Source organism: Chenopodium album, chromosome 14, assembly GCF_948465745.1.
Source record: "Chenopodium album chromosome 14, dcCheAlbu1.1, whole genome shotgun sequence".
Taxonomy (NCBI): Eukaryota; Viridiplantae; Streptophyta; class Magnoliopsida; order Caryophyllales; family Amaranthaceae; genus Chenopodium; species Chenopodium album.
This window is the reverse complement of record NC_137847.1, coordinates 9,920,254-9,943,696: the sequence shown is the minus strand read 5'-3', so window position 1 is coordinate 9,943,696 and position 23,443 is coordinate 9,920,254. Positions and strand designations below refer to the sequence as shown.

At 36.7% G+C, this 23,443-nt stretch overlaps 3 protein-coding genes and 1 long non-coding RNA gene across 5 annotated transcripts; 3 read left to right on the top strand and 1 right to left on the bottom strand.

Moving 5' to 3' along the window:
- Positions 1-88: 88 nt before the first annotated feature.
- Positions 89-4,246, top strand: LOC145578867 (uncharacterized). The gene is made up of 4 exons (XR_014098935.1): positions 89-442; positions 524-676; positions 1,882-1,964; positions 3,955-4,246. It is a non-coding gene; the product is annotated as an uncharacterized LOC145578867 (long non-coding RNA).
- Positions 4,247-9,960: 5,714 nt separating this feature from the next.
- On the top strand, positions 9,961-12,909 carry LOC145578866 (mechanosensitive ion channel protein 10-like). The gene is made up of 5 exons (XM_081636165.1): positions 9,961-11,291; positions 11,380-11,503; positions 11,714-12,007; positions 12,098-12,300; positions 12,448-12,909. The coding sequence occupies exons 1-5, from the start codon at positions 9,961-9,963 to the stop codon at positions 12,719-12,721; spliced, it is 2,226 nt and encodes a 741-aa protein (XP_081492291.1). The 3' UTR covers positions 12,722-12,909.
- A 196-nt stretch (positions 12,910-13,105) lies between these two features.
- On the top strand, positions 13,106-17,376 carry LOC145577753 (mechanosensitive ion channel protein 10-like). Its single transcript, XM_081635207.1, has 9 exons — positions 13,106-13,165; positions 14,282-14,288; positions 14,436-14,501; positions 14,572-14,665; positions 14,749-16,008; positions 16,113-16,236; positions 16,367-16,660; positions 16,747-16,949; positions 17,112-17,376. Exons 1-9 carry the CDS (start codon positions 13,106-13,108, stop codon positions 17,374-17,376), a joined length of 2,373 nt encoding a protein of 790 aa, XP_081491333.1.
- A 923-nt stretch (positions 17,377-18,299) lies between these two features.
- LOC145580032 (replication protein A 70 kDa DNA-binding subunit A-like) lies at positions 18,300-23,099 on the bottom strand. 2 transcript variants are annotated; one of them, XM_081637349.1, is made up of 3 exons: positions 22,603-23,099; positions 19,851-20,232; positions 18,300-19,757 (listed from the first exon to the last, which is right to left on the bottom strand). In XM_081637349.1, exons 1-3 carry the CDS (start codon positions 22,860-22,862, stop codon positions 18,621-18,623), a joined length of 1,779 nt encoding a protein of 592 aa, XP_081493475.1. In that variant the 5' UTR covers positions 22,863-23,099; the 3' UTR covers positions 18,300-18,620. The 2 variants fall into 2 exon arrangements, with proteins under 2 accessions (XP_081493475.1, XP_081493474.1); XM_081637348.1 differs by having other exon boundaries at positions 18,300-20,232.
- Between the last annotated feature and the right edge of the window lie 344 nt (positions 23,100-23,443).

Genomic DNA, 23,443 nt, shown 5'->3' with positions numbered 1-23,443 from the left:
GCACCGAGTAAAGGCCACCTATTTTTAAAAACCGTTGGGGAAAAAAATGGGCGGGATTTAATATAATAGAAATGGCACCGATTCAAACCAAACCGGTGCCAAATTAAGGAAATGGCACCGGTTTGAATCGGTGGGAATTCTTAAAAAAAACCCTTTAATTCTTCTTTCTCTTCTCGCACTCTCTCCTTTGTTTTCTCTCTCTGCTCAAACCCTCATTTCTCTGTCTTCAGTTGCCTCCTGTTGCTCTTTACAGTCGCCCCATCCACCGCTGCTCCATCTACCACCTCTCCACTCTTTCACTCCTCTCTTCGCAGCACTACTGCGGAATTGAGGATTTGAGGGTGTGACGGCGGTGGTGAATGTTGTCGCCACCATCGTAATTAACGGTCTATTTATTCACCGGTCTGAGATCTTTGCGGATGTGGTGGAATTCTTCACGAAGGTATGTGCTCTTCGATTTGAAATCTAGGGTTGATTTTTATTTACTTTTTTTGTGATTAATGATGAACAATTGAAATGATAGGGCGTTTGATTGAATTAGTTGGGGTTATGTTGTGATGAGGTTGATGAACATGTTGTTCTCTTCACGGCGCCAAGGTGATTATGGTGACGGTGGTCGCGATCCGCCAGCCCACTCCATCTCTTCTCGAGTCCTCTGCTTAAATTCGAGAATAAGGTACTTGTATTTTATTTCGATTTTTTTTTTTGTTGCTGAATTGTGTTTTTAGGGTTAGGATCTGGTTCAGATCGGGCTTCAATTTACTGGAATTTCGATTTGTTTTGGTTTGAATTGATTTGGAATTGATTAGGTTGTTTTGTTAATGTGTGACAGACATGTTTAGCATTGGTAACGATTGCTTTCAATGTTTTTGGTTGCAATTTGATTTGTTTGGAAAATACGAGTAAGATAGCTACAAATTTATCATTCTATTTTGTGACACTGGGGTAGATTTTGGCAATTCGTTCAAACTGTTTTTGATGAGTCATGTTTTATTTTTATTTCCGTAATCCTATTAGAGAAAAGGTGCTTGTGTGGATACTTCTCGCTAAAGCACATTTCTTTGTAAACGTGCATACCGGTGTACCTTATTTGGGGATTAATTCATCTGTATCTCTAGGGGTGGTCCTGTTCTCTTTTGTGGACATATTTATTAGTGGTGTATGGCAGTGAATATTTCAGGGGAGCAATCATATGTATCTTGAGGGTGCCATGGGCTTTTTGTAACTCTGTAGTATGTTTTTATGTAAATTCTTTAGTCTAGATAAGCCATTTTCTGGCCCTATACAAAGCTTAGCGGCCCCCTTCACAGATGAATGAGAACTTGACACTTCTTTTTCAGCTCTGTAGTGGTTGATTTAGGAATTCATAGTGTTATTGTTTTGTTGGAATTATCGACTAAATTGTTATAAATTTTGAGGAAAGAGCATATCAAATCTGCTGTAACCTATCAACCGAAGCTGACCTATCTAGTTCATGTCATGAATGAAATTCTAGCTGTAGGATAAATATATATATTGATCAAGCTCATTCCTCCAATGCCAATGTTTGTTGGCATTTTGTTCCTTGTAAATGCAAGAAGTTGGTTCATGCGGTCCTTTGCAGCAGAAGTCAGTTTGTGTTCCAAAGTTTGGGATTTGTTTTGCATAAGTACTATATGTGATCAGAAAAGATTGCCTTGCAAGTTTCTTATTTGTCCAAGTGCTTGTATGCCTCAAATTGCCAAAGTTTCTTTTTACCTGTGCTGCTAATTTTCTTCTTTGTTTGTCTTTTGCTGTCAATTCTAGTAGAGGTCTAGATATGTTTTTCCATTAATTTCTTGCACAATAAATTCATGACAGCTCCTGAACTTTTATGACTTTTCTTTGCGAATATCACTGCAGTACTAAAGCCAGCAGGTTGAGGAGGTAGAAATCCCAATTGTATTTTGGTTTATCACAAAATGTATAGCTCGAGACCATTAGAGGTACCTTACAACTCTCATGTTTCCATTTATAATTTCTCTCTTTGGTAACTTCTATTTAACATCTTTGGAGATAAAATTTAAGAAGTATTAATTCTGCTAAGGTTATGAGAATTCTTGAGAAAATGCTAATTAATGTTCTGCCTTCCAACCTTATTACAAGAGGTTATTACCTAATCTCGTTAATATCAAGCTAGATCACACCTTACCAAAAAAATCCAGACTAGGCCTGACCAAATATTTTTACTTTTTTCTTACAAAACGTCTTTTATTGCATATTTGTAAAAATTATGAAAATTAGATATTCAGAAAATGCACTTTGAGGAGTTTCTAACAAGACCTCACTTGAGATATTTTTCTTTTAATTTGGTGGCAAAATACATTCAAAGATCAGTCAGATTAGGAGATTAGACTAATACCAGATCAAGTCAGAATGATTCAGAAATGTACACCTTATTTCAGTTGTAGATTACAAAGCCTAATTAGTTGCTAGTACTTTCGAGGACTATTGAAAAACTATTGTGAGTCAGTTGTCACCTTAAGCATTAAAGCTAAATTCCTGTGTGAGATGTAGCTGTCCACTGTTAGCTGTATGTGGTTGATTTATGTGATCGATATGGCACCTCACCTCTGTGTGAAATTTTTGTGTCTTGTTAATACCGACTTGAGATTGGAACCTGGGTTGTTGTCCTTGTAAGTCTTCTTTGTTTAAATGTAGTAAGACAGCTCTGGTGAGTTGATATGAGTCTTCTGTATATAACTATATATTGATGGTGCAAGTATGTACTAGTATTTATTAAACCATTGGTGGAGCTATTTTTGGACTAGGATTTGGAAGATTGTTACAGGTTATTTACATTATTTCAGTTGGTTAGTGGTATTTTTGTCCTCCATCTCCATACTTTTCCCTTTCGGTGTATGTAGCATGGAAAGCCATGAGAAATCTAAAGGGAGATAGTATTCTACAGAGAAATAAGAACCAATATAAGTCAAAGACCCCTTGATCCAAATTACTCTGAAATTGCCTAGCTCACAATGAGTTTTCTGCGTTTTCTAAGATGTATAAACCCTAGACTTGTCTACTTGATTTTATTTCAACTCAATGGAGTTGGGTGTATTTTATTTGGTCTGCATTTTATTTCAACTCAATGGACTTGTCTAGTTAGAATATGGATGATTTCTGAGAAACTGTGTTTTTTGCTTGAAATAGTGACGGTGATTGATAGGTGGTGTGTTACATGATCTTGTTAAGGTTTTATATGCTACTGCTAATTAAAGGGGGAATGAAAAAGGGAGTCTAAAGTTGACTTTACTAAAGCACTTTTGAGCTAAATCAGATGGGTATACTCTTTCTTAAAATCTTTTTGAAGTGGTATCAGATTCCCATTTCTAATTAAGAATCTTGGATTTTACTATGTCATTCTTAGGTGTTATAACTTAGTGGTGTTAAATAAGCTAGTTTTCTTTCTTTTTTTTTTTTTGGGGGGGGGGGGGGGGGGGGGTGGCAGAAGTTGTAAAGGTGACTTTAGCTCATCACTTTTGAGCAGCAACACATGCGAAAACTTTTGGTTTGGATCCTTCTGAAGAGGAATCAGATTCAGCTGTGTAATTTAGATTTCTATTTCGTGGTTAGTATTTTTAGCTTCTTCCTAACAAATATTCATTAAATAATCTTTGCTTCGTATTTATACAGGGTTTTCTTTTTGAAATGTTTAATATAGTGATAGGGTTATAGGGAAAATGCAGCATTTCGGGTATTGGATTGTTTTCATGTGAATTGAGATGTATAGTCTTTGTGGCAATATGCATCACATTACAATGTTGCATGCTTTAAAGTCTATGGTAAGCTTATCATCAGCATTTGCGGCATTGGTTGTTAAATTTATGAGCAATTTTGCCTATATATATGATCTGATCCGTGTTATTCCTTTTCATCTAAAATCTTCATGGAATAGTCAGTTGCTAATAACATGCATTGCTCTATGTTTTACAGATCAAGGATGAATTTGCCGAGGGAAAAGACCTGATTGTGAGTGTGCAGTGTGTGCCATGGGAGAAGAACATATCTGTTGCTTCCATGTTACTGCTGCTCCTGCTTCCATGTTGCTGCTACTGCCGCCTCTTGCTACTACCTCCTCCTATCATGTTACTAGAAGTACCCTAGAAGAAAATATTGATACTGTAGTTTTTTCATTCTTAAAAAGTGTACAATTACTAGTTATTGATGAATATATGTGTGTCTGCTACATTTTAAGTGAAAAAAATGCAAATTTTTTTTTTGTTTATTTAGGGCATTATTGGCACCGGGTAACCGGTGCCAATTTCATTTAATGCTAAAAAAAAAGCGGGAAGAATAATTGGCACCGGTTAACTGGTGGCAAAGCAAATTATTGCCACCGGTTTTGAACCGGTGCCATTTTTTTCTTACATTAGCATCCCTCAAATGCAAACCGGTTTAAAATCGGTGCTATATGGGGGTTTTGAACCAATGTTATTTACTATTTTTCTACTAATGAACCTACTAGCATGAAGTCTCCATTCACAACACTCTGCATAACATGTTAAAGTATATCTTTTTTTGTCTGCAGCAATAACATTTAATGCAAACCCCTCCTACACTGCAAAATATTTTAGAGTTTCCCTTAAATGGGCCTTGTTTATGAAAATCATCCATGGTCTAAGAACAATCTTCCCAAATTTGACCTCTTCATAAATTTCACCCTGCCCGTACAACTTCTTAAAATAATCATCATCATCAACCGAATCCACAAAACCAGCCCAAAAACCAGCCTCCCAGTTGTCTTCTATGTGGGGTACATAGTTGACTTCCATCAATTCATCAGGTGGTACATCTCCCCTCAAGGATTACTTCAACATCAGAATCATCTTCATCCTCAAAGCCATGGTCAGCAAAATCAGTGTCCTTACTGTCATCACCAGAAGAACTGCTAGAGTTACTAGGCTTACCCCCACCACCATCAGGATTAGCATAGGTAACCTTCCTTCTAGCCTTAGGTTCACTACTTCCCACAAGCTGTTTGGGCTGAACTTTCCCCTTACCCTTAGAACTAATCCATGTACCTTTCCTAACTTGAGTACTTCTTGGAAATTTTCCTACCAAATAGTCCAGTATTAGTGAGTGGTGCAGACAGTCTGGGGTTAGAACTAAATAAAGGAAGCACATTGGTTTGAATTGTGGTGTTCTGAACTGGTGAAAACCTAGGGCTTCTTCTAACAGTTAAAGTTTTTAAAACAAGTATGCGGGGATATGAGAGATGGGGGTAACTTCTCACCACCAGAGCATATAACTTTTCCCTTACCCTTCTCTGCTGCCCTAGAAGAACTAGCTTTCCCTTTCCCCTTTGCTTTTGCCTCACAAGAACTAGCTTTCCCTTTTCCTTTTGATTTTGCCCCAGAAGAACTATCTTTACCCTTAGCCTTCTCACAGTACTTCTCAAACTCCTTCCTACCCTTAGTTTATTCCCTCTTAAACTGCTTAGATTGCTTCCCATTACTCTCCTCATCGTCTTGCAAAACATCACCCCAAGTAACATCTAGATCATAATTAAATTCAGTACCAAACACATCTACTAATATGGGGCTGTTAGGAGCATCAGCATCATTATGCACAGTACTACGAGCCACAGCATTACTAGCCTCATCAGAGTATTTCAACCTTAATCTCCTTCTAGGCTTTAGTTTGGTGGTCTCACTCTGACTCTCAGAAGATTGGCCACTTTCTATTGGTAGTCGTGGTGATGGTTCATGTGCAGGAGGTGGTACTAGTGGTTCATTTATAGGAGGTGTTAGTGGTTGTTCATTTATAGGAGGTGGTGAGTCTGGTTCATTTATAGGAGGTGGTGGAAATTCACCTAATTCAGTAGCTATTTTGTTTCTCCTAAACTCAGACACCGGGTCATTCATGAAACTAGATTTCATACCAGTTCCAACCAAAATCTCATACATTTTAGCATTAAGAAATGTCCTCAACATCCCATGTATACCACCATCATCATCAATAGGCCAATGTTTCCCTCTATATGCATAAGTAAAGATAGGGTTCAGTATAACTACCCCTTTTTTCTATAACTCATCCTCGAACTCTATGGTTAAATCCATGAGATTACAAAGATCAGGATCCATTTCAATATCAACTTTATGCACCTTATACTTAAATCTGAATAAAAGCTTTTCATCCATTTTGCAAAATTATATTAAACTACCATTTAAACACAACAAATGATCATAAACTCAAGAACAACACAATGTTAAACCTAAGTTGAAATTTTAACAGGAGTGTAGCATGCATCACACAAACACCTAATCATCGAATTAGATATGTAAAAAAAATCCAAAATTTAGCATCCACAATTAATAAAGTGCAACTCAAGCATAAATTCAAGCAAAATCAAACAACATTACAGCATAATTCACTACTCGAACTCATAATTGAACCCCCAAAAAGAAAATAGCAGTCATTACATGAAAACCTAAGAATTTAAACCAAATAATTCACAAAATCAAGATCGAAGTTGAGTACTAACCTTAATCCACGATTTGTCAAAGCGATTCTCCAGAAATTTTGCTTCAATTAGGGCTTTATGTGAGTGTCAGAACAGGGGAGAGAGAGTATGGAAGTTGAACGATCAAAATTTTTGCTTTAAATGATGTTAGTTGGGCTTGGAGGGAGAGTTTATGACTGGGGGGACATTTTCGTAAACTCAGTTGCTGGCAAAATCCCTTGAAATAACCCTCATTTAACGTTTAATTAACTTTTTGATCACTTATGATCACTGTAGCAAATTAGTGAAAATATTAGGTGCACCGCTGATAATAAAAGTTTAATAATGTATACCGTTAATAAAAGTCAGATCTTTGAGTTAAAAAATAAATCAACAACAACAAATTATTATTATTATTTTTTTTTTAAAAAAGAAACAAATTAGAAATTCACTTAGGTTTTATTTTCCTTTGTTTTAAAATGTTAAGAGTCATTGTTGCTGTGGTTTGAGGTTCGAATCTCAACCAAATCTTTTCCCAAAAACCCTGAATCTTCATCTTTCAAACATGCCTGGCTCAGAATTTCAGAAGGTTTGCTTATGTATATTATGAATACAAAATCTCGTCATCTGATTTTATCAAGCAGTTTCATGTTGATTTCTGTGAGTTAAATGAGGTTTTGGTTAGAATTTCTTCATTTTACTCCATTCTATCATAACTCGGAACTTCCAAATTTTGATTTGAGATTAATTAAAAAAATTCCAATTTTTAATTTTTAATTGGAAATGGGTTGAATTTAATTATTTTGATGAATACAGATAGAATGACTTGCATTCTGTTATGTTTACTATGTAAAGTTGATGAACTATTCAACTTTTTGAGGATTATAATTGTTTTTGGTATCTTGTTTTGTTGGCAGTTGTTACTTGGTAGTAATGCAAAATTTTGGCTTCTTTTAGTGTATACGGAGTATATTTCCAAACCCACTGAAACCCACGTACAAAGTGGGTACATATCCATGTGTTCAACTGGGCTATTTTGTGAAAATTTTCTGTCATTTTGGCCCAAAATAAAGTCTAAATTATCTACCCGGTCCGAGTGTCAAGGTAAGACACGAGCATAGTGTGTGCTTTGAATAAACGACCCAAGTTCAGCTACCAAAATGAGCTGTGTTGCCTGTGTTACCCAAACTAGGCTAGAACAGTCAAACGCGACTATCTTATGAAAAGTTTACATTAGTTTCATACCCGTGTCCACGTGTCAAGTTTGTTGAATTGAAGATTGAGAGTGATACTTTATTTAGGTCCCTCAATAAGTTAGAGTAAAATCACAAAAGTTATGCTGCCAATCAAATGTACTTGGGACTTGAGAATTTTCATGTCCTAGGAATTGTGTTTCCTAGAAACTGTGACTTCATATAGGAACTAACTCTTTTATAGATGAAACGACACCATTGTTTAATTTCCTCTCTTTTTACCTTTTTTTTCTTTGATGATATTATCAGCAATAATTGAATTTCAATAACCTTCAAATGAATGACGTTATGAATTTATTATGGAGTAACTAATTTTGAGGAACATGATTTTGTATGCCTCAAGTCATCTCTCATTCTGCCTAAAACTGCCTTAATGTCAATATGTCGTGCACCCATGCAGTTAAGCTTAACAAAAATATTTATATGCCAATCTTCCACTTTCCAACAATGTGAATTTTTATATTGTTATCTATGTTTATGTGACCAAAATTTCATGATGACTGACAGTGACCATTGCATAAGATGGTGCTAAGCATAAGCATAAGCATTCATCTTCTCCGAAATAATACTCGTACTTATATGCTCTAGCTGGCTGCAAATAAGGTGTGTACATCAGTGCAAGATCCACCACTAGAAGGGGACTTTTATCAGCTGATTAAAGTGATGCTGAGCAGCATGATGATGTAGCTGAAATTTTTTATGATCGAGTTGATAATTCTGATGTTGAGTTTTCATCTCAATTTCATTTTGAGGGACGAAGGAAACAAAGGGGAGGAAGCTTAACAGATTGCAGAATTGATGAATATTCAGAATATATGCTCTAAGCACCCTCTGGTATGTTTAATGTGTACTATATTATAGACTCGTGTTTTGATCTCACATCATGGATACCTGTTACCTGAACTCTAAAAAAAACTTAATCTACACTTTCAAGGTATGAAACCTTATTGTCTCCTTGGACCTACACCTAAAGGTGTTGTGAACCGTGCCTTGTGCCCAACCTGTATGCCCTGGTCTGGCTAGACTTTACCTACATTCGAGCCCACTAACTACGTGTCATGCCATGTCGAAGGGTGGCCTAGGCAGTAGGCACGGTCCAACTGTCCAAGCATCACATGTGTCATTGTGTCATGTTATGCTTACATGCTTTAAACAAAATTCACCTATTTAGTTAGTGTGTTCTATACTTCTATCGAGTTGGGTCATGTCATACTTTTCTGAAAAATGTGTTGCACGCCTGATATGCACAATAACATGACATTGTGTACCTACCCTGAGCCTATGCCGTGTCGTACTTTTTTCGTACTTGAACAATGCTACCAGTGCCATCTTTATTTGCAACTTCATGAAGACTTGGAGAGGGATATTATAAGAAGAAATGACCCACATGGCTACACAAGACCCTGGTCTCAATAAGAGTAATGATGAAATGGTGATAGCTACACTTAGCTGGACATTATTTAGCCACCCAGAAGAGTAGGTGTTGTTGTTTGTTGACTAATTAAATAGAAGGGGGTTGAAATAAATATTATATAATCTAATCATATGAATTTGAATTTGATAACTGAAGTACAATATTCTATCACACGTTCCATGAGCTTACTAAATTAATAGTTTGGTAGTTTTATTCTGACGTATTAGCATTTTAGCCAACGTCCACTAGTACCCAGTATATACCCACCGCCATTTTCACATTCTTTAAAATATTGCCCAAATTATATTATATAGTTGCTGCTCAAGATTTTTCTTATCATTTGTGCAACTTGATTTTCACACCCAGAAAATGTTTTGCTAGAAAAACCATGTTCCTCCAAATTGGGAAGTAACAACTTTCAGGTTAGTCAAAGTTGCACTTATATAACATTTAATTTATGTAAGTTGATTGATTGCTTGTTAATAATTGCGAAAAAGTTCTAATATTAGAATGTTGTTTTGTCAGGTGATTTTGGGAATGATTGAATGATCAGAATTGGTTATTCTTAGAGATTGGTTATTTACTGAAATTCTGTTTATTCCTAGAAAAGAAAAACATGTATTTGGGTGACTGTTTACATTAGTGATTACCTCATTTGAGCTTGTAAGTGGTCTGAACTCTCTCGTATTGATGGGTGCGGCCCATGCGTTGGGGGCTTCATGGGATCTGTTTATTCTGTGCTGTTATAATAATTGTTGTTTGAATTTCTTTGAAAGGGCATCTGTTTATTCTGGGTGATTGTGTATATTTGATTCTGAGTAGTTGTTACAATGGAGGGTAGTAGTTATCAAAATGAGACTGATGTTGTATTAGCTATAGTTGCTGCTGGAGTAGCAGCAGATAGCACTAAGTCACCAGACCAAAGCACTATGTTATCAGACCAAGGAAAAAATTTTATGTTTACACCAATGTCTCCTGAAATCACAAAGTTAAGCCCCATTTCAACACCCCAAAGACCTCCTAAGGTTCCGAATGAGCTCATGAGAAAGCGCACTTCTCTAGCTAGGTCGAAAACTAAATCAAGATTAGTTGAGCCACCATATCCTAGTGATGAAGCTTTGGTTGATGAAACCACTTATCTAGTGGGTCCAAAAACACCTGTCAGAACGCCTAAGGCGTCTCCTAGAGTTAGTGTAGGAACTCCAGTAGGCATCCCAAAATCACCTTTTTCAGTCTTAGGAAATGAGGAAGAGGAGGATGAGGATGTTTACAAATCCATTGACCTTCAATTGAATCAAAAATCTCGTAAGAGATTGAAATTTTTTGCTTTATTGGAGTGGATAGTGTTCATTAGCTTGATGGGTTTGTTAATCGCTAGCTTGACTATCAACCAATTGAAAGGTACCGCGTTGTGGAGTTTAAGACTTTGGAAATGGTGTGTTTTTGTCATAGTAATATTTTGTGGTCGATTGGTAACAGGATGGTTCATGAACATTCTTGTATACTTAGTGGAACGAAAACTCTTGCTTAAGAAGAAAGTTCTGTATTTTGTATATGGACTAAAGAAAAGTTTACGAGTTTTCCTTTGGTTGAGTTTTGTTCTTCTAGCATGGATTTTATTGTTTACACATGGGAACAACAGATCAAGGAAGACCAAAAAAGTTCTACATTATATTACAATGGCTATTGCTGGGTTTCTAGTTGGGGCCGGACTATGGCTACTGAAGACTGTACTGATTAAACTTTTGGCTTTATCATTCCATGTCAAGAGGTTTTTTGATCGAATTCAAGAATCCTTGTTTGATCAGTATGTTCTTCAAACACTTTCCGGGCCTCCATGCATGGAGATGGTACAAAGTTTGACCAGATCAAGGACTAGTGGTCAGTTAAGTTTAGAACGAATGACAAAAAGTGCAGGGGTAAAAGAAGAAGTTATCAATGTAGAGAAGCTTCACAAAATAAACCAAGATAAAGTTTCTGCTTGGACCATGAAAGGGTTAATTGATGTCATAAGGAGAACAAAGTTGTCTACTATATCTAATACCCTTGATTATGATGAAGATGATGAGACGGGTGAGCAAAATAAAGAGATCACAAGTGAATGGGAAGCAAAAGTTTCTGCTCTTAAGATCTTCAAAAATGTTGCTAAACCTGGGTACAAGTAAGATAATGCACCTTCTGGCAATTCTTCTCTGCATCTCTGAGCTCGTTCTGAATTACTCTAACTTCTTATTATTTTGTGGACATAGGTATATTGATGAAGAAGATCTCTTACGTTTTATGAAAATGGATGAAGTAAACCAAGTATTTCCCTTATTTGAAGGTGCTGTTGACACAGCCAGGATCAGGAAGACAGCTTTAAAGAAATGGGTGGTAAGACACTGATTCTGAAATATGCTTGTTTTATTTGAAAGAAATCTTCCACACACGGCTGTAAAGATGTTGAATATAAAAAATAAAAAATAAAAAAAAGTAATATAGACACGAGTCTTAAATTCAGAGTATTAACTTCTAATTGCAGATTAACATGGTTACTTTGAGTTTGTATTATAAACATGGTTCTTACAAATTCTTTGGTTGCAGGTTAATTCTTACTTGGAGCGTAAATCACTTGCTCATTCATTAAATGATACAAAAACCGCTGTAGAGGAGCTGAATAGAATAGCTTCAGGCGTGGTGGTGATTATTATGATTATAGTGTGGAATCTTATGATGGGATTTTTGGACACCAAAATACTTGTCTTTATCTCATCTCAACTACTACTTGTGGCTTTTATGTTTGGCAATTCCGTTAAGACTGTTTTTGAAGCAATCATATTTGTATTTATAATGCATCCTTTTGATGTGGGTGACCGTTGTGTGATTGATGGTGTTCAGGTAAACTTAAAATGCCTATTACATGACCTTGTTTGGATTCTGCTGCTTGATCTCATTCACTTGTACTAACCAATTGAGCTTTTTTGGCAGATGGTTGTTGAAGAGATGAACATATTGACCACGATATTCTTAAGATATGATAATGAAAAGATTACCTATCCAAATTCTGTTTTGGCAACCAAACCTATCAGCAACTTCTATCGGAGCCCAGAAATGGGCGACTCAGTTGAGTTTGCAATCGACTTCTCCACTACAGTAGATACCATTGCTGCTCTAAAGACTAGAATCAAATCGTAAGTTATCTGTACTTTCTTACACCAGAAAAAAGGGAGAACTCAAGTCATGACATTTATATTTAACCTTTTCAGTAATTTCCTTTAAACTAGTGTTTTTTGGTTTTGAGGTTGGTTCTTACTTCAACATACTTTAACTGGGCTCAGGTATATAGAAAACAAACCTGAATACTGGCGACTAGGCCATAGTGTACAATTGAAAGAGATCGTGGATATGAACAAGATTAAGATGGTTCTTTATGTCAACCATACTATCAACTTTCAGAACATTGGAGAGAAAGGAGTCAGAAGATCTGATCTTGTCCTGGAGCTGAAGAAAATTTTCGAGGAGTTGAGAATCATATATCATCTTCTTCCACAGGATGTGCATGTTACACATGTTGGGGGGCCGGCAGCATCTCCTTCTTTTTCCCATTACTGACCAAGTTTTCAACTGCAATTCTGCAAGATAATTTCAATCTCTTGGTATGTATAGTTCTTGCCTTTAACATGTTCTGCACCATAAGATAATGAGCACCTTTTTAAGATGTCTGGAAAAAGTTGTCATTTGTCTTAGAATAATACTCCGTTGTGTATTATGATTGAATATTCCTAATATGTCCTTGCGTAAATCAAGGCATGTATATAGTAAAAAGTGATATGGAGAGGAATTTTAACACAATTTTTATTAAGTATTGTAAAATCATTTCATATATAAATTATAAAAATTTATGACAGTTCGAAAATTAATTTCCGATAAAGGGAGTACACTCAGTAATTGCAACAGTTATGAAGAATAGGAATTTAACATTGTGCTAGAAGTGGAATGGGTTTAAGAGCTTATACAGAGCAAAATGTTGTGGCCTGTGCCGAAAGACTGCAGGCTGTATATTAGTGTCTGAGATAGGACCCTTTTTTTTTTTTTTTTTTTTTTTTTGAGGTAAGCAAAAGTATTTTTTATGAACTATGAAGTTCCAACAAAGCAATTATGCTTTGAGGGAAGAGTTCGTACATACCAATTCCTTACTACCCTTCATCTTAAACTATGTTTTAAATTGCTAGTAGTCAGAAACTCGGACCATTTATCTGTTCTATACTTTCAGCTAGCCTCTAAGGTTCAAGTATACATTTCGTTGTTACAGACTTCTTTTCCCTGCTTACGTCTATGTCTAATTGATTAACCTTTCTTGCATAGGTCTCTTGGCAGGCTCAGCGGTGGACTAAGTATAATTTACTACAAAGAAGGTTACATACGATTTTGTGAAGATACACCGGCCCATGAGCAAGTGATAGCATATCCGAATTCTGAAGAAGTGTACAGTTATGATGAAATTTATGTTCCAAACGTTATACTACATACTATTGCCCAACTAGCCTTCTAAGTTATATGTTGTCGGACCAAATTTTCGTCTAAGATGGGGATAGTTTGTAATTTAGGCATCTTGCAACTATGCATTGTTGTACTTTAAATTGCCATTTTTTTCCACAAAAAAAAAAATTATGTTTTATGAATTCTTCAATGTAATTTCCTTCAAAAAAGAAATTCAATGTAATTGTTGCGTGTCTTATACTTAAGTTGTGACGCATAAACTATTAATACGAGTACAAAGTTCTCTTTTTAAAAGCATTTAGTAGAAGACATTATATGGTAAACTCTATAAAGTAGTGCAATGGTTTTAAAATATGTAATAAAAGTACAAAATTCTGGCGTCATTCATATATACATTCATAAATAGAATTGAATATATCTTTTGTAATTTAAGCCGCAATTACCTTCTTACCTGCTACTCATACTATTAAACTCACCACCCGCCAAATTGAGAATATTTAAAAATTACACAATTTATTGACTTCTTCAGTCAATGCAGATAGTTAGTTGCTTTTAAAAAGTTGTACTGTAACTTGCAATCCAATCCCATATAATGTTTGTTGGGAGTATGGAACTGAAACTGCAAATCGAGAATTTCGAGGTCTGACATCTATCTGTCTGCTTATCTACTAGCTAAAAGGTAATTTCTGTCTTTTGTGCTTAATATTCCCTGTTAAGTTTATGTATTAGATGTCTGTGGAAATATTGCATGATAGATATTATCTTGTTTCTTAAAGCATATTTGGGTTTGTGAAAGTTATATCATATCATTTTGGTTGATGAGTAGGAGTAAGGTTGTGTACATCTCGAACTCCTGATATAAAACCAACCAAAGTTATAAAGCTTATACGCGGTAATAGACTATGGATTATTGCTATTGTAGTAGCTTGAAATTTCTGTAAAGTGCCCTCGTGTTTTTGTAGGGATAAGGTTGTGTACATCTGATCCTGCTGCTTGTGGAATCTTCACCAAATTGTTGCTGTTGGTGCTGGTGATGGTGGTGGCACTTGTGATTGAGTTCTTTTGAAAGCAGCTCTCGTCGATGTTGTAGGCTTGTAGTATCCGTTCTTGCTAAGAAAGTAGTATCCGAAAAAGTAAAGGGAAGTGACTGGCAGAGTTGCCAATGCAGGGGAAATAATCCCTCAAATACATACTGAAATGTATCCTGAAGTTACAATAGTAAATCCCATGTTTGAACCTGTAATTCCAAATGAACGTACCAGGAGACGTGCTGCTCTAGCTAGATCAGCTTTATCAAATTCCAAATCTAGGTTTTTTGAGCCACCTTATCCCGGTGATGAAGTTTTGGCTGATCAAAGTACTTATATGGTGGGTTCAAACAAACCTTATACAAATCCGGCACAGGTTTATCCTAGAGTTAGTATGGCTATTCCAAATGCTACTTCGGGTTTCCAAAGCTCACCATTAAATGCCTACGGAAAAGATGAAGAAAATAATGAGGATGTTTACAAGTCCATTGACAAGCAAGGGAATCACCAATTTCGTAGGAGGTTGAAATTTTTTGTTTTCGTGGAGTGGATTGCATTTGTTTGCTTGATGTGTATGCTGATTGCTAGTTTAATAGACTACAATTTGCAAAATACCACAGTATGGAGTTTAGAGCTTTGGAAGTGGTGTGTTCTTTTTACAATGATGTTTAGTGGTCGAATTATAGCAAAATATTTCATCAATGTGATTGTTTACTTGGTGGAACGAAAACTTCTTTTCAAGAAGAAGATTCCCTATTATGCCAATGGATTGAAGAGAGGTGTACGAGTTTTCCTTTGGCTGAGCTCAGTTCTTCTCGCGTGGATTTTGTTGTTTATTCGTGGGAGCAACAGATCAAAAGAAGCCACCATAGTATTACATTATATTACAAAAGCTATAGCCGGGTGTTTATTAGGGGCAGTAATATGGCTAGTGAAGACTACATTAATCAAGACCTTAGCTTTATCTTTTCATGTCAAGAAGTTCTTTGATCGAATTAAAAAATCAATATTTCATCAATATGTGCTTCAAATGCTTTCTGGTCCTCCAATCATGGAGAAGGCAGCAAGAGTAGCCAGATCGAGACATTTAAGTCAGCTGAGTTTAGAGCGAAGGACAAATAATAAAGGGATAACAGAAGAGGTTATTAATGTGGAGAAGCTTCAACAACTAAACCAAGAAAATGTCTCTGCATGGACCATGAAAAGATTGATCAAACTCGTAAGGACAACAAAGCTGTCTATTAGTTCCGGTTTCCTTGACTTGGGTGAAGTTGATGGCATGGGTGAGCTAAGTAAAGAGATCAAGAGTGAATGGCGAGCAAAAGTTGCTGCTTCCAAAATCTTCAACAATGTTGCAAAACCTGGTTATGAGTAAGATTATTCACCTTATGGCAATATTCCTCGGTTTTTGAGTATAATAATAGTACCTTAGTAAAATCACTCTAAATAAATGTTTTATCAATTTGTGTAACTAGGTATATTGAAGAGGAAGATCTCTTGCGTTTCTTGAAAATTGGTGAATTAAACCAAATACTTCCTTTGTTTGATGGATATATTGAAACTGGAAAGATCAAGGAGTCTGCCTTGGAGAAATGGGTGGTAAGTCTGATTTTGGAGAACATTTGCTTAATTTTGTCCTTTTTTCCAACAAAAAGTCCGCTATATAAAGCTGTAAAGATTTTGATTAAGTAATATTGACATGATCTTACATAGTATTTTCCGGTTGCAGGTTACTGCTTACATGGAGCGCAAATCACTTGCTCATTCATTAGATGATACTAAAACAGCTGTGGATGAATTGAATATTTTAGCTTCAAGCGTGGTGTTGATTGTTATAGCTATTGTGTGGACTCTTGTGATGGGATTTTTGACCACCAAAATACTTGTGTTTGTTACAAGTCAGCTCTTGCTCGTGACATTTATATTTGGTAATGCCTGCAAGACAGTGTTTGAGGCAATCATATTTGTATTTGTAATGCATCCATTCGATGTAGGTGACCGTTGTGTGATTGATGGTGTTCAGGTAACATAGAAATGCATAATATTTTATCATTTACATTCTGTAGCTAAATTTATTTCATTTGTTAATCAGTTGATGTTTTCTGACAGATGGTTGTTGAAGAGATGAACATTTTGAACACAATCTTCTTGAGATATGATAATGAAAAAATATCCTATCCAAATACTGTTTTAGCAACCAAACCTATCAGCAATTTCTATCGGAGCCCAGAAATGAATGACTCAGTAGAGTTTGCAATTAACTTCTCCACTACAGTCGAGGCCATTGCTGCTCTGAAGGATAGAATTAAGTTGTAAGTTGTCAGAACTTTTTGCACAGGACAGATACACACCCACATTACACTGAAGCCATGTTGCATCTATGTTTAACGCTTTCTGCAATTTGTTCTTCTTTCCGCTTGTGTCTTTGTCATTGAGATGACTGCTCATTTCAGCATACTTTCGTGGTTGATCAGGTATATAGAAAGTAAACCACAGCACTGGAGACCATGTCATAGCGTGCAGTTGATCGACATTGTGGACATGAACAAGATTAAGATGGCTCTTTTTGTAACTCACACTATTAACTTCCAGAACATTGCAGAGAAAAACAGCAGAGCTTCTGATCTCGTTCTGGAATTGAAAAAGGCTTTTGAGGAATTAGGAATTACATATCATCTTCTGCCTCAGGATGTTCGTGTAACATATGTTGGGTCGTCTGCATCTGCTTCCAATGCCTAGATGGCTAAATCTTATCACACAAGTTAACTGGTTTTCTTGCATTCTACACTCCCCTCATTCTGCTGGTGATTCTACAGGCTGTGCACTGTAAGACATGATATACTTGGAACTATGCATGCTGATTCTCCTTTGTTTCCTATGGCGGACTGATTGGTTTTTTTCTTGCAGGTTTTCTCACAGGTTTAACGGTGCACAATCAAGTGTGACTTTCTGTACAAAAGGGTTAAATATGATTGTTTGAAGCTTCCTTCTTATCACTCAAGAATAAGTGTAAAAATTTGTGCTGCAAATAGTGCAAATGTAATACAAAATATTTGTTGCGTGTTTATGTGGACGCTGAGTATTTTCAAATCCAATTTCGTGGTGAGCTTTTAGCCTCTATGTATTTTCTGCATTTTCTCCTCGGTTTACTATGCTTGAGACAGCTTGATTAGCTTTGAAGTCCAGGCCGAGCTTATAATGGCTCAGCTCCTTGGTTTGTACTTCGTAGTTCGTATTATTGCTTGAGATTTACTTAACAGATTTTCAAGTTTAAAAGGAAATTTGACCATCTGCTATTATGACAAAATTTCCTGAAATCATCTATGTATTTGTGAAGAAAGAATTACTATGTCAAGCCAAAGCTTTGGCCACAGCAAGAGAGCACAGTCTGAACACAGTGAATCTTGATTTAATTGCTAAGCTTAGACTGGCCATTCACGCGAATAATCCCAGGATACCATGTCGTAGAAAAAGAAGGGGTAAGATCAGGAATAAATAAAAGTTTGTAATATCACATCAACAGACAAACACAAACAAATCATATCAGCAATTAAGCTAAATAGAAATTTTCTGTCGACAGACTAACAAAACAAATCTGTTCAGCAAGGACAGCAACATTAAGCTAAATACGTAGTAGAAATTTTCTGTCTGCAGTAAATCAGTTAGAAATCACGATGATCCAATTCATTTTTGCTTTTATAAATGAGTAAAGAGAGGGTACAAGGGGAAAAAAGATGTACCAAACATCTACAAGCATACATATAAATGTCTGTAGTCATATTCTCACTATATCCACAATTAACCAACACAAATTTAAAGTAGATCTTCTCTATTACACTAGTGCACCTGTTTCTTACAACTAGATGCTGGCAAGTTAATCCGCTTATATAACATCTACAAAATACCTAACAGAATCAAATCAGCAGTAGCAAATGGTCTCACTTTTCACTAGTTATTAAATTCAGAACTCTTTAACTTGATATTCATCGTCTGCGTTGCTTCATGATCATGTCAATCAAAAACCTGCTTTCAGCCGCAAAGTCCACTCTATCAGCTCTTATTACTGTTGTTTTTACTCTCTGCTCTTCACCATAAGTTTCCTCTTTTATCTTAAGCTTGAAAAGGAATGGAACAAAGATCTTACTGCGAATTGCCTCAGCAAACATTTCATCCTGCTCTTCGGATTTTAAAGTGTACAGCTCTTTAGCAGAGCAGCCTAAGATTTCTTCCCCGGCTTCTTGAAAAGCAGTTACCCAGGTCACTCCTGAATGATCCTGTATTTGTGCTTGAAGCAAATAGCGATAATCACACTCCTCAAATTCTTGATTGCATCGATCACATACCCATCTTGTGTTTCCCGACTTTGTAACTTTCTTACTGCACTGTCTATCACCAATCATCAATGGACAGGCTGTGTAACAAAAGTTATCTGTTTTTATAAATGATAATGTTGCCTTAACTGTAACCCAGTCCGGCTTTTCTGACCTTCCAAGACCCTCATCCTTGATCTGTAAAATGGTTTTGCGAACCTCATTCTTTCCTCCAAGAGGCATAACATCTCTAGAGATAGACTGGGCAGCACAATCCTTTCCCCCTCGATGAAACCACTCATTCAAACGATGAGCTTCAGGAATATCGGGGTTAATAAAAAGCTGGGTTGAAGAAATTGTACCAACAGATTTTCCACTGAAGTCATTGACCTTTGCAGCCTTCACAGCTAAGACGGGAAAGTGCCCAGAATCAACCAATTCTTGCAGCTCCTGACCTTCTCGGTTGCAGAAGTCTCCCCATAGGGTTAGCTCAACGCTTCTGCCTGACATGTCTTTCAAATTTAAATTTCTTCTCTGTGTTTCCATCCCATTCTTCCTCATAATGGGGACTGAAGGATTAACAGATATTACAACACCAATAATGTCTAAAATGGAATTGTTTTCTGCACCCTCAATTTCGCTAATAGGTCGGAAGTTAAACTGTTGTTTGGGTATGGAAACATCTTCATCTGGGCAAAGATCAACAGTAGAAGTTGCTTCCAGAAAAATCTCCCACTCATTCTTCAGATGATTGAAGTTCTTTTGTGCAGGTTTTAAGGTACCCTTTGAGATCATATAAACCTTCCCAACCTCAATAACATCATAAAAGCGGTCAACAACTGCATTAAAGCATGTAACACGAATCTCACTGCCATCTGAATCAAGGAGATCAAAGGAAAATACCTTCCCATCACCTTTAGCATTGTTATAACGGCGAAGATCTCCTTTAGCTGTGACTCTTGCTTTAATAGCCCAGCGCCCCTGATAAGGATTTAATGCAGCAATTGGTAGTACACGTGCTGGTGCCTCATTCTTCACAACAGGGCCATGATTTTTATAATTAGGGGGTGGCTGGTATGCAGGCTGAATAGTGGGTCTAAAGTTTTGCGAATTGTTACGGGTACTTAGTGTGGCCATGTTTGTATTGCTTCCTCTGACAGGATTAGCAACATTACTATTGGGCAATGCATTTCCAACAGAAGAATCAACTCCAGAGGGCATCAGTGGGTTCCCGATTGTATCACAATCAGGTATAATAGTTTCCATATTCAGAATGACAATAATCCTGCAAAAATTATGGCCCAAATAAGTTCTCACCAAACAAGAAGCATGCACAAGTATTGTAAATCACAGTGAATTAAATCGTCAAGGATGCCAGTCTAGGTTGCACTGATACGGATACGGGGACAAAAACGGGTACGGATATGGGGACGGGATACGGCAAATTTTTTTTTTCAAAATACGGGTACGGCTCGGATACGGAAAAAAAAAATCAGCAAAATATAAATCCAATAAAAAAAAAAAAAAAAAAAATATTACCATACCCACTACCAACATTTTGAGACTCCATTCAACTGCACAATGTAAAAAAAAAAAAATTACCTACTGACATTCTCATTTAATGTCACTACAATTCACTATATTATCAACAACAAATAAAACAATTAAAAAAGAAAACAAAAGACTTACAGAAAGAAAGAAAGAAGAGAGTCAGAAAGAAAGAAAAAACTCAGAAAAGCAGGATGCCTCGCAGGTGGGTCTCCAGCGAAGAAGAAGGTGGGTCTCCGGCGCCGCCTTGAACCAGGCGTCGGTTGTTGCAGCCTCCATGTGAGTCTCCGGGTCGCCGCCGTCAATCAAATCGCACAGGGAAGGAGAAGATGAAGGAGTTCGAAGTTTTAGGGTTTGTGAGAATTGGGGGAAATCGAGTATGAGATAAGTTTTGTTCTGATTTGGGGTTTTTTTAAAAAAAAAATTGGGCTGGGCTTCTTGGGTACGGTGGAATTTTGGATTTCCTGTACCCGAAACGTATCCGATCAAGACCCTAGCCGTCCCCAAAATGACGTGCCGTACCACTTTTGATGGGGACGGATTGGGGACGTATCCTAGCCGTCCCCGTCGCGTACCCGTCTCCGAGACGTTTCGGGTACGGGAGACGGCAGCCCAGAGCCATACCCGTGCATCATTGATGCCAGTAAAGTGTTAAACTTCAATCACTCATGTTCTGATAAAATCGCTACACAAGCCAACAGCAATGAAAAGAATGCCACTATTTTCCCTAGGTCTGCCTAAAAGTATCAGAAAATCATGGAATATTAACAATATAAGTGAATTCCTAAAATTACTCTGATTCAAAAATATACACAAGCTCAAGGAAATTTTGTGTAGAACTACCCTAAAGATAGGGTCATTTGTGAACAACTACCCATTTTTTTTTTATTTGTTTAGAACTACCCACAAGTTTGAAAACGTTTGGGTAGCACTACCCATGAACATTTTCCGTCCAATTAAGACGTTATCGGAGCCCACTTTATTCACTTTTGCCACCCAATTAACTTTTCGAGTTTGTTTAAAGGTTTTAATTCACCTTAATTAACCTAATTAGGGTTTAAATTAGAATTCATTTTAGTGTTCATGAGTGTAAAATTATTTGGGGATTTTAATTTCTAAGGTTTGGGGGTTTAATTGAATTGGGGTTTTTGCTTATTTTAACATTAATTGGTCATTGTAATTGATAAAAGTGAAAAATTGGGTCAAAATACCATTTTAATTGGACGGAGAACGTTAGTGGGTAGTGCTACCCAAACGTTTCCAAACTTACGGGTAGTTCTAAACAAATTTAAAAAAAAATGGGTAGTTGTTCACAAACGACCCTATCTTTAGGGTAGTTTTACACAAATTTTCCCAAGCTCAACCCATAAATACTTAATGAAATGCCAAGGATACTTATGAAGCTTATACATTTCCTTAATTTTTAATTCCGAAACCTGAACTGACAATCTCTATGAGCCTACAGAGGAATAAAACCCAACGAAATGCCTCCTACAAGTTGCAAAACGTCACATCATCAGCATAGCTTATTGACCTGTGTTATTCTCCTCAGCAAGCATTTTGCACACTCATGTCAAGACCATCAAGATTACACGATAATATAGAAATCATTTGCACATACAAAAGACAGAAACACACTCTTCCCCTCCTTCTCCCTCTCTCGATTTCTCTCGTTCTTTAAGACAGAAAGACACCAATCAAAACACATTTATCCAACGACCACAATTCCGATTCAATATCACCAATGTATCACAAGCAACACCTTCTATTTTAGTACCTCGTATCTCATTACCTCTACAAATCGACAAACAGTTACTCGACTCTTCTCCAACAATCCGATCGAAACAATAATCACTTACCAAAATTCTTCAGCTCCAAATCTCCAAAAGTCGACATCATAAACACACAAATTCCAGAGCTATACCTCTTTGCATGCTATTAGATACCATTTTTAGTTGTATTATACCAAAATAACATCAAATTATCATAATCACATCAATTTCACACAGAATTTCTCCTCCTCTTTCCAAATCAAACAAAATTACTACTAACAACAATTGAAATATAACGCCATTAAAATTTCTGAGAAAATTAATCAAAAACATACTTGCGATTTTGGACGGCGCTACAAATGTACTCAATCAATTGAATGACGGAACCTTTACGAACTTCACCAGACTTAACACGGCCGTTAAGCTGAGTCGCAATCATCGCCTGCTGAGTCGAAACGGTGTCGGATAAGAGAATACGGTACCGTTCCTGGTTAGAATTAATGAGCTTGATGTCCAACACCTGAACCAGTGGTTTGGAGTTGATATCGCCATCCATTATTGCTGAAAGAGAATTTTTCGTCAGATTAATCGGCATTTTTTCGACGCTTTGATTTGATTTAATTTTTAATAATGTTGTACAGATTTTCGGATGAAGAAAAAGAGGAATTGTTGGAGATGAAAGAGTATTTTTCTAATAATTATGAAGGTGAATTGAAATTTCTGGAAAATTTGGGAGAATTGAAGAAGGATGAATGAACGTTAATGGTGGTTAGAGGTTAGGGTTTTGAAATGGCGGGTGAATGTTGAAAAATAGGAGCAAGAACTGAAAAGCAAAGATTCTTGTATTGGAAGTTTTTAAATTAAAGACGTACGCACGTAACCCGTGAACCTACGAAGGACTGTTCTACTCTTTTAGGGCAATTTAATTGAGGGAGAGCTCTTGATTAGAGGTGTCAATTCGGATAACCGGATGGAGTTTGGGTCGGGTCTGTTCGGGTCGGATCTATTCGGGTCGGATATGTTCGGATCAAAATTATCGTTTTAACTCGGGTCGAGTCGGATCGGGTCAAATTCGGGTCGGGTCAAATTCGGGCCATGGTCTATCGAGTCCGGGTCGGATATGGGTCGGGTCAACTCCAGATCGGTTCACTTTCGGTTCGGATAAATTTGGATCGG